This window comes from Chelonoidis abingdonii, chromosome 9, assembly GCF_003597395.2.
Source record: "Chelonoidis abingdonii isolate Lonesome George chromosome 9, CheloAbing_2.0, whole genome shotgun sequence".
In the NCBI taxonomy this organism is placed as follows: domain Eukaryota; kingdom Metazoa; phylum Chordata; order Testudines; family Testudinidae; genus Chelonoidis; species Chelonoidis abingdonii.
This window is the reverse complement of record NC_133777.1, coordinates 55535885-55547009: the sequence shown is the minus strand read 5'-3', so window position 1 is coordinate 55547009 and position 11125 is coordinate 55535885. Positions and strand designations below refer to the sequence as shown.

At 37.6% G+C, this 11125-nt stretch overlaps 1 protein-coding gene across 2 annotated transcripts in view; it reads right to left on the bottom strand.

Moving 5' to 3' along the window:
• Positions 1-1079: 1079 nt before the first annotated feature.
• MCEE (methylmalonyl-CoA epimerase) overlaps positions 1080-11125 on the bottom strand; it is a 29461-nt gene continuing 19415 nt past the window's right edge. For both annotated transcript variants that reach the window (XM_032776060.2, XM_032776059.2), the window contains exons 2-3: positions 8772-9112; positions 1080-2770 (exon numbers count right to left, since the gene is read on the bottom strand). In XM_032776060.2, coding sequence (XP_032631951.1) covers positions 2618-2770; positions 8772-9112 — 494 coding nt within the window. In that variant the 3' untranslated portion in view covers positions 1080-2617. The remainder of the gene's footprint in view (positions 2771-8771; positions 9113-11125) is intronic.

Sequence of the window (11125 nt, the reverse complement as noted above, 5' to 3'; positions counted from 1 at the left end):
TATGGCAGATAGGTACTCTTGAATAGCTAGGAAACTGATTAAGATCTGTTGGGGTGCTATAGCAGGCACTGTATGAATAAAAACATATCAGATTAAAAAAAAAAAGAAAAAGTCCTGTTCACTCAAGACCCTCATCCACTCTTGGTCAACCTACTTACTATAACAAGTCAAGCTAGTTCTCAGTCAACATAGGGCATATAAACCCACTAAAGTTCTTTAGATAGGACAAAGGGGGAAGAAAGGAGTGTAACCTGGTAGTCCTTCTACTCCAATTATTATGATTCTAGCCCAACTCAACAATCTCAGGTTCAAAGACAAGTATCCAATAATTTTAGCCAACAAAACCCCTATAATCTTGACATTTTAATTCTTGATACATTCTGAAAGAAAAAAAAAGCCTCTTATTCCTCAAATGATCTGAAAATAAAAGCAGCCCTACCTAAAATAATAACCAGGATTTCTAGACTAGCAGAATAAAATTAAGTATTTACCTACCTTTCACTGGCTTAGTTATCTACGAAATTTAGACTTGCAGAATCTCACTATTCTATAAACCAGGGGTCGGCAATCTTTCAGAAGTGGTGTGCCGAGTCTTCATTCATTCACTCTAATTTAAGGTTTTGCGTGCCGGTAATACATTTTAACATTCTTAGAAAGTCTCCAAGTCTATAATATATAACTAAACTATTGTTGTATGTAAAGTAAATAAGGTTTTTAAAATGTTTAAGAAACTTCATTTAAAATTATATAAAATGCAGAGCCCTCTGGACCAGTGGCCAGGACCGAGGCAGCGTGAGTGCCACTGACAATCAGCTCGCTTGCCACTTTCAGCACCCGTGCCATAGGTTGCCTACCCCTGCTATAAATAGTTCACTGAACACATGTAATATCCCTGCACAAGGCTCAATCCATTTTCCTTGAAGTAAAAATTGGTTCTCAGGTAGGAAAAGAGCTGTGAGTACAAAGTTAACACCTTTAATGTATAAAAATTGATTTCTTGCATTATTAAGGTTCTGGCTTCAGAAGAACACCATACAAGCTTTCAGCGTCTTCAAAGTCCTGATTAAATCTGACTCAGGTCACCATAATATATCTGTTTTTATTGCAGCAAACAGGAAATAAAGCAAAAATTATTTAACTTCCATAATAATTGGGCACCAGTGTAGATCAAAACTGGATTAAAAACCAACTTTTTCTAAAAGGTTGAAACATTTCCTCTATATTGCATCCATCACTCTAAGAGAGTAAAATTCAGAAATGTTTTATCCTATAAAATACAGAATAATCTGATTCTTTATAAATCCTTTAACGATCTTTATTATTTATTTAACATTTAAAGACGTGGCCTTCATATATGCAATTTCTATTTCTGTTGTAGATGCCCTCCCCCTCCAAAAAAAATGTAAAAGAAGAGATTGAGCCAACTGGTGCTTATGTTACTCATATGATTAGCTTCATTAAAGTGAACAGGAGCCTTCTTGAGAATAAAGTGAATAGGATTTGGCCACTTATAAACTATGGTCCCATCTAGCAAACACTCAAACATGAGTAGTCTCACTGACTTCAGTGGAACTACTCACAGATATAAAGTTAGTATTTGCAGCACCAGGACCTAGATGACTTTATTTATCTCTTGGTAAAATAAAAATTCATACAAATTTTAATAAGATAGCACTTGAAAATGTTTTTGTATTGGAAAACAAAATATAAATTTAAATATTAATCACTAGCCTTTTTTTTGTACGTCGCATATATTTTCCTAAGAGTCAGATTTCAGTGCAGGCACTTGAGATCAATTAGGAAGAAAACAGAATAAATCAGTATGGGCTAAATTTAAAAATCAGAGATATATCTGCTGACAAAACTAAAACAAAATAATCATTTGGTACTCACAGTATATTTAAAATAAACCAGTTATTCCCCTGTCAATCTTGATTTTTTTTCATATATATAAAATACATAAAGCTATAAAATGGTGATTTAGAAACAGTTTTCTTGGCAGCAATTGTTATGATAGAGAACAGTTGCTTAGCGATCACAGACATCCATACAATAATACAAGGATCCTATAATTGAATGAACCAATCAATGTGAAGCTTAGATAATGCTTATAATGGTGGAGACAGAAAATAAAATGTTCTCTTGTAGACTTCTTTCTTACAGGAATATCTGAGCCATCTTCTTAACATCTAGAAGTGGATAATATAGAGCAAAATTATGTGGGGTAACCTAGAAATCTATATATAAAAATTATGCTGCAAACTGTGATATAACAAAATAAATGACTACATCTTGTATATGTATCTCAGCTTATGTTACCATTTGAATTCATAGTCTAATAGAATCCAAACACATTTAAATATATTATTTTTGAAGGTCTGAACAACAAAACAAAAGTCATAGCCCCAAATGACGAGGAGGGTTAACAGCGCTTTAGCTTCCTCCTAGATGTAGTGTTATTTCCCCACATTTCACAACTTAAGAGCTGTAATGCATTTAATCAACAAGAAAGAATCATGTACAATGATTTTTACACGGTGCAAGGCATAATACATATTCCAACAACATCTCATTAGGTTTGGAATTAGTTCATAGTTTCATCTTTCAGAATTACAGCTCAGGCTTGCTCAAGTTCTACAAGGACGCCATCACAATCTTTAGGGTGAAGAAAAATCACTGGCTTGCCATGCGCCCCTATTTTGGGCTCGTCGCTCAATATTCGGATCTTCTTTTCCTTCAGTTCTGTCATAGCTGCTTTTAGATCATCAACCTTATAAAAATAAACATGTATACAATGTGGAACATTAAAGTGTATGATTCACAGATTTTACATTAGGAACAATAGTGTAGTGCCATAATAAAGATAAAGCACTACATAGTTCTAAAATCCAAAAATGCTACGTTAAGAGATTGACCCCTATAATGCATCAACCTTTCAGTTACTTTATAATGCACAATTCATAAATAATCAAAATCAATAGCTATAAACTCCACATTGTTCCTAAACAGTAGATTGTATAGCTTTAGAATATCATTAACCAAGGAATGTTTTCCTGTTTAACTGAAGACAGAATCCTGACTCATTAAATCCTGAGGTTATGTACCATTCACTTAGGTTCATCTTCATCTTACCAGAGTTAGGTTTGGTATAAACTGGTCTCCTCAGAGACACCTTGAACTACCAAGAATAGTAGAGGATAATACACACCGGACTGTGGTCCATTTTCTTACTGGGCAATTGTACTTCATAGTAAAAGTAGCGTCACACAGGGCAATCTAATAACAGTATTTAACATGGACTAATCCTTAAGTTGTGCCAAATGGTTGTTACTTTGGATCTGCTAATATAAAGTGAGACTCTGAGTCACCCAGATCTCTAATGCATGCTTGTTGGAAGAACAAAATTAACTTTTAGTTTAGCACAACTACCAGTTAATAAAATCCTGGCACTAAAATAACATGAGCGCTGTTTTTCAAGACTGAGGTGCCTGGACATAACTAAATGGATAAGCTTAAAAGACGCAATTGTGAAAACATAAACTTTATATAACTGAATTCTACTTCCTCTGCATTTGCACTAAATCCTAATCCTTTTCAACTGAGATTTGTTTTTAAAAATTCCGAAGTCACTGCAGTCAACCACATACTGTTACCAGTTTGCTTTTTAAAAAATGTAATTAAGGGGTCCCTAAAATTAGCAAGTATAATACATTCTGCGATGGGTAGTAACCCTTTAAGGTTCATCCCCTGAATAGAGAAATCATCACAGCTGCCTGCACTTCCTGCAGAGATAGCTAGCTAAACCAGCCAGAAGGAGAAATGTGGCTGGGCTCAGCTGGAGTGAATTACTGCATCCCAAGGGATAATAATGACAGTGACTTGTGAGAGTCTCTGGGTGCACCTCCATTAGGAAAATATCTGCTTAGTGACTGTGTGTATCAAGAACAGGTTCCTCTCCTGTTCCACCAGGTGTCCAATATCCTTTCTGTAACTGGTGTTAAAATGTTCTCACCATTCTTTGCCAGTAGCAAATTATTTTCAACCCCACTACAATGGGTCATTTTTCTAGGCTAGACTTGAGCTGCCCATTGTCATTTGGCCTTACATAGGAATCACGCCATCCCAATGGAAGCCCTAGAGCTGCTGAAAGCCTTTTTTGATGCTCTTATCTGAACTCTTTTGAATTTGTTCAGAGAAATTTTAGCACTAAGACTCTCCTGCAAAATTCTAGCAGCCAAGAGCCCCTTCTCATCCATTTAATTTAAACTCTGACCCCTGGATTTTGTGGATCTGAGCTCACTTGACCTGTTACATCTGAAAATATACATTTCTTTTTAACATAGTATTTTTACATTTTCCAGCAAAGGCTGACTGAGTGCTACATTTCTTGTATTTTTCAGACTTAACAGTATGCCATCCTTTGACAGTCATCTTTAGTAAATTCTGCACTATGAAAGGTCACAGCTCTCTTGCAAACAGAGCTCTACATGGAATACCACCAGTGTTGCGAATAGAATGCTTCTTGAAGTATCTTTGAAACAAACAACACTCCAGCTCCTAAGTAGATTTAAGTAGATATAGAATATCAGGGTTGGAAGGGACCTCAGAAGGTCATCTAGGCCAACCCCCTGCTCAAAGCAGAATGAATCCACAGACAGATTTTTGCCCCAAATCCCTAAATAGCCCCCTCAAGGATTGAATTCACAACCCTGGGTTTAGCAGGCCAATGCTCAAACCACTGAGCTATCCCTCCCCCCCAGTCATTTTAAAGATTTCTAGTTTGTCCCTCTCTTTGTACCTGTAATTAAGTAGTGTTGCTATTTCTATTACTTAGCAGTTTGTTTGTTTTTTAAACAGCCCTTACCACATATTATTCCTGTCTTCCCCACCCCCACTTCCTGAGTTCTGCTGTAGTCTTTTACATTCTTCTAATAGCACTACAAAACAATTCTGCTTAATAGCAATTTGAGTAGATTGAATTAGTCTTTTATTTTAATTTCTTGAACTGCAAATAGATACAGTAGTTACAAGAAATATAAAACATTCTGATCTACTGAATTTCTCTAATTTATTATCCACTATATATGTGTGCTTAAATTTGATTTCAAGGGGACTAGTCACTGTCACAGTACTAAAATTAAGCCTACACCTAAAACATTGCAGCAACACAGCTGTGCCGCTGTTGCACTTCTGTGAAGACATTACTTATGTCCATGGAAGAGTTTTTCCTGTCAGCATTGGTACTCACCTCTCGGAGAGGCAATAGGCAGATCGACAGGAGAATTCACACCCCTGAGTGATGTAGTTATACTGACCACATTTCCTAGTGTAGGCCAAGCCTTTGTGTTTAAAGGGCTTAAATGTTCCCTCCCTCCTCCTTGTTTGGGAAATGGAAGGGGGGCAGTCATCCCTCCCTGACACACAGCCATAGGCAGAAATTTACTCCTGTGGGGCAAAGTCTACACTTCTTGAAAAGGAACTGTATTTTTCTGGAAACAGTAGATCATAATTTAATGCAGCAAAAATGCCTCTTATTCAAAAGGACAATCAATGAGCAACCTGGAAAAAAGAACTAATAAAAGAATGCTTTTTGTCCCATTTTTCCCCACAATCATGAATGATACACTGTATCATCGCTTGTATTAAAATTCAATATGCTGAAACAGCATTCTGCATAATTATACACTGCCATACGTGGGCAAATCATTGCCCCACCACCCTCCACCTTTTGTCTTGTTGGTTCTGGTTTTTTTTTCTGTGTAAGTCATTAATTAAAAGGATTTATTTAAAGTAACTTCTTATTATTGCAGAAATAGACTAATATGATTTAATACTTTACCAAGGTTCTAAACTATTGAGCCATGCGAATAGAACAAATTCAGCCCAGGAACTCTGTGCTAACCTGAATCACGAACAGAATCTATAATTGCCAATGTAAAACATTCAGCCTTGGAAGGAGTTAAAGCAGGAGACTGGTAGCCATTCCCAGGGGACTTGTGTTATATTCCCTCCTCTACCACTGACTTACTGTCTAGCCCAGAACAACTAATTTAAACTCACTATGATTCATTTAATGCCTTTATAAATGGGAATACCTTTTTTATGTTTGTGAAATGTTTTGAGTTCCTTCTGTGAAAGACTGATATAAGTGCAACTATTAATGAGCAAGATTTTCCCCTAGCCTGTCAACTCAATGCTGACCTATAGTCCTTCTACTATTCCAGCAGATAGTCAAATGTGGGAGTTTGTTTTCCCTGTCTCATAAACAGCCAATTGTAGCCTTTTTTCTATATATGACAAGTTTCCAATTCATATGTAAGAACATCTGAATTAAGGCTTTTTGTTTTAATCTTCACTTGCATCTGTTCCACAGTCAATGAAAAATTTCCATAGCAACTGAAAATTGGGGAGTTTCCATCTAAACACTCAATACTATTTTTGAATCTTACTTGTTAATACCAATCCACTACCTTCAAGATTATTTTCTCGTTCAGTGGAGAATACATTCTAAAGTTTTAATATTAAATAATAAATATTCAGGGCAATTATAATATTTCAGTTGTGATAAAGAAAATAGGAAATTAATACATAAAGTATCAATTTACAGACTTTAACACAGATAAAAGGCTTTAAAAGCATGAAGGTGTCTTTCAGTTTCAGGTAAAATAGTTATCACAGTATTAGGTATTAATGGTGTTAACTGTCTGCATAAAGTCTAAAGCTGAAGATTCCTATAATCCCAGGCCAAAAAAAAAAAAAGTTAGGATGGATTTAAGTAATTGATATTTACACCCTTATGAGAAAGATTTAATCTGACATCTTGAGAGTTGTCCTATCCAATTTTTATAATTTTGTACTACACTGCTGATTTTTTTATACATTTTCTGTAAGAATAATGTGAGCTGGCAGGTTTGTGATACCAACTACTCTACATGTCATTTGAGCAGTGTTATACGGTGACTGGCCTATCTATACTAGGAGTACTTGTGGCACCTTACAACATAAACACTGACCCAGGAACCTATCCTTGCAACAAAGCCCGATGCCAGCTCTGTCCACATATCTATTCAAGTGACACCATCATAGGACCTAATCACATCAGCCACACCATCAAGGGCTCGTTCACCTGCACATCTACCAAAGTGATATATGCCATCATGTGCCAGCATCCCTCTGGCGAGTACATTGGCCAAGAACCAGGACAGTCTCTATGCAAAAGAATATAAATGGAACACAAATCAGACATCAAGGATCATAATATTCACCAGTGGAACAAACACTTTCATCCTCTCTAACCATCAGTGCAGATTGGAAGTGGCAATTTGCAACAAAAGAAACTTCAAAACAGTACTCAAAGAGACTGCTGAACCTTTCTCTAATTATATATGACAAATTAATACATTAACTTAGGTTTAAACAGAGACTGGAGGGAAGGGCGTTGGGGTCATTACCACTCATTGAATCTATTTCCTTATTTTCTCCTCACACTTCTATGTCATCTAATTATCACGACTTCAGTATTTTTTCTCCTAGGTGATGATAGCATCATCCATTATTAGACTCTTACCTGTTGTGGCATATTTCCCCTTTTCCATGTTCTCCTGTATGTATAATATCTTTCCTTTTCTGTGTGTTCCATTCTATTCATCTGAAGAAGTGAGCTGTAGCTCACGAAAGCTCATGCTGAAATAAATTTGTTAGTCTCTAAGGTGCCATAAGTACTCCTGTTCTTTTTGCGGATACAGACTAACACGGCTGCTACTCTGAAACCTATCTATACTGACAGTCTCCACTTTGAAAATATGGAGGCTTAAATTTAGGGGGAAAACTTGGATATGCTATGCATGTGAAGAATTTTCTGTTTTTCGTTGTAAGTATGTAATTTACTATACTTATAGTTTATGGACACAATCTGGCAATCAATTTAACTTTATTCATGTGAGTAGTCCTATTAAGTTCAACAGGACTACTCAAATGATTAAAGATACGTATGTGTGTTTATGAGACAGGGCCCTATAAAGTATATGAGGACCATATACAATATGCAATACAACTATGTGTGTATTGTGATAATTTTTAACTTTGATTCTATTCTGAAAAGTAATTGTAAAAAAAAAAACAAAAAAAAAAACAAACCACCACCACCTTGCTCAGTAGTTTTACTCCCTATGAATATCCAGATTCATCTCTGATTACCTGAAAAAAGATGTTACTACTCTCATCTCTGAGAACCAACACAGCTCTGCGTGTTTTCCCGAGATTCTTTTCTGACATGCATACTGAATTTTCAACTAAATATCAAATGCAGGAACTCTGCTAAAACCCCACTGTCTTTGATTATGCCCTAATTTACACCTGTGCACTCCATTATAAGTGATATATAAAAACTGACACACACCAGGTTTTTCCAGTGCATGTATTTTGAACATCCAGAAATTGCCACCTGCCTAGTGACCTTAGCAGGACATTGCTACATTCTATGAGTTTGTCCTCATTTCTTTCAGCCCGCACATTACAAATGCCAAAGTCAGTTTGGGCAGACTAAAAAGAAAATAAAGCTGCTTGTATAATGACCATGTGAAATTGGCCTGAATTTCATACTGCAACTTCACTTTTTATTTGCTGGTCTTCAGTGGAATTTCCCAAATAATAATGACTCAGCATAACTAATGTGGGTTTTTATTCAGGTTGACTCTATTAGAAAGTATGAAGCCCTTGAACAAGATAAAGATTTTTTTAAAAATATAATAGAACGTATGAGTGTATTATACCTCAATGCAGATATGATGCATTCCTCCAGCCTTGTTTTTCTGCAGAAAGCCTGCAATTGGACTTTTTTCTCCCAGAGGGTGCAGCAGTTCTAGCTTTGTGTTTCCCAGCTCCACAAAAACAGTGTAGACACCATGTTCAGGAAGAGGAACTGTCTCACTCACCTGGGCTCCTAAAACACTCTTGTAAAAAGACTGGGCCTTCTCCAAATTAGGTACCACAATTGCTACATGATTGAGTCGTCCCAGTTTCCACAAAGAGCATGGAACTTTTTGAGCCAAGGTGTGAGACACTGATAAAGTCCGTACTGTGGGTGCTGTAGTTTTCAATCTGTTAAGAAGCCCTGTAAAATTGAATGACATCGTCATAATCCTTTCGGGAAAAAAAAATTAGTGCACATCCTTTCCCTTTTTAATGAACCCTAAATAACTCCTGTGTCCTTACATTTATGAATTATGTTTCACCAGTGGGCTAAAGACAGAGATAATAAGATAGCAGAGAAGCATTTCCTCTTCTACTGCTGTCAGTTCAATAGCTTTTTTTTGTTCTGAAAATTAAATTAATTCAGAGGAGATAAATGAAGAATTTATAGCATGAATGCTCAGATGTGTCCATTACAAACAACAATAGGGATTTTAAAAAAGTTAATTTTAAGCTTCAGTGAAGCTTAGTATAATATTTTCATAATTATATGCACAAGTTTATAGAATTTAAAGGCCAGCTACACACCACTAACCTGTACATTATTTCTGTATTATTCAGAGCTTCACATTTAATAAAATAGAAATGGAAGTAGAAATGAGGATGTAAAAAACCTGTCTAAACATAATAAAGAACTAATATATTTATTCCTAAATCCCAAATACCTATAGAAAGCTGAACAGTCTTAGTTACCTCCGAATGGAGGGAGATGTGATCAAGTGTTAAGCCACAAGAGTGGGAGCCGGTAACTCCCAAGTTTTATTCCATCTCTTCTATTCCATCCTTCTGTGATGTTGGGTAGATCATTTTGCCAGGGCCGGCTCTAGGTTTTTTGCCACCCCAAGAAAAAAAAATTTTGGCTCCCCCCTGCTGCCCTAGCCCTGGGCTCTCCCCCCCACCCGCACCCCAGCCCTGGGCTCTCCCCCCTCACACACCCTATGCTGCCCCAGCTCTGGGCTCCCCTTTTCCCCCCCACCATTCCCCGCTCACCCACATACCCCCTGCTGCCCCAGCCCTGGGCTCTGCCCCCTCCACCTGCACCCCCTGCCACCCAAGCCCTGGGTCACTGGTAACTTGATCCAAGCGCGGGTCATTCAGCCGGAATTTTGGATGTGCACAGAACACAGACAGGATTGGTTCCCATATGGTTACAGAACTGCAGTAAAGTGGAACAATTTTCAGCTTGTGTGATTGGAGGATATCTGGATGCATATTATAAGACTGTCCTCCACAAATGAGGAAAAGTTGAGGTCCCTTTATTATTCTTTTGTTCCACTCTTTGTTTCTATGGGGAATTTGCCAATGAAATATTACTGTCTTCCTTTTAAACAAATAAAACTAAAAAAAAGGCAATGGCTATTGAAAATAGCAATTCCAGTCCTAAAAACCACTGGGAAGCATTTCTTGCTCAATTTTATCCTACTTTTTCTACAGCAAATTACTGTGGATCAGTATATTTGATTTGGGAGAAATGAAGTAACAGCTGCCCAAATTGAGCTTGAGCACTCCTGAATTTTGAGGTGTTCAAATCTGGAAGGCAAGTGGTAGATTCCCTTTCTGAATATTAGCTAAATCTGAAAAGGAAAAGTCAATTTCTGCTTCTATGGATCACAAGTGGAAATCCTCCTACGTGCCTGGTACTGTATCTAAAACTGCCCAGGTCCAGAGCCTCCCCTCCCTTACTTTTCATTTTAAATTCTAGTGGGATCCACATACCTCCCTTGCTAGGTTTCAGATAGAGAGATGCACTGTCCATTTAGTCCACCCAAATCCTTCTTTGGGGGCTGCAAGGTGAGGTCACACCAGTATCCCTAATCCAGTCTGGCGATGTCTTCTGAAGGGGATATCTGGGCCAAAGCCTTCCACTCCTTGGGCACACTTGTTCCCCATTCACAGTGCCACCCAGCTCTAGCAGTGAGCTCTCCATTCATAGCAAGCTGCAGCATGAGGTTTTGGCTACCATACTCCCTCCCCTTCCCTTTCCTGTTGATAGTGGCCAAGGGAATGCTAGGAAATGTAGTTCTTTCCCTGCTCCAGGGCTGGCTCTATAGCAGGGTTTGGCAACCTGCAGCACACATGCCAAACATGGCACGCGAGCCAATTTTGAGTGGCACGCAGCCACCTGTTGCAGTCCTGCCCCCCAGCCCTAATCAGC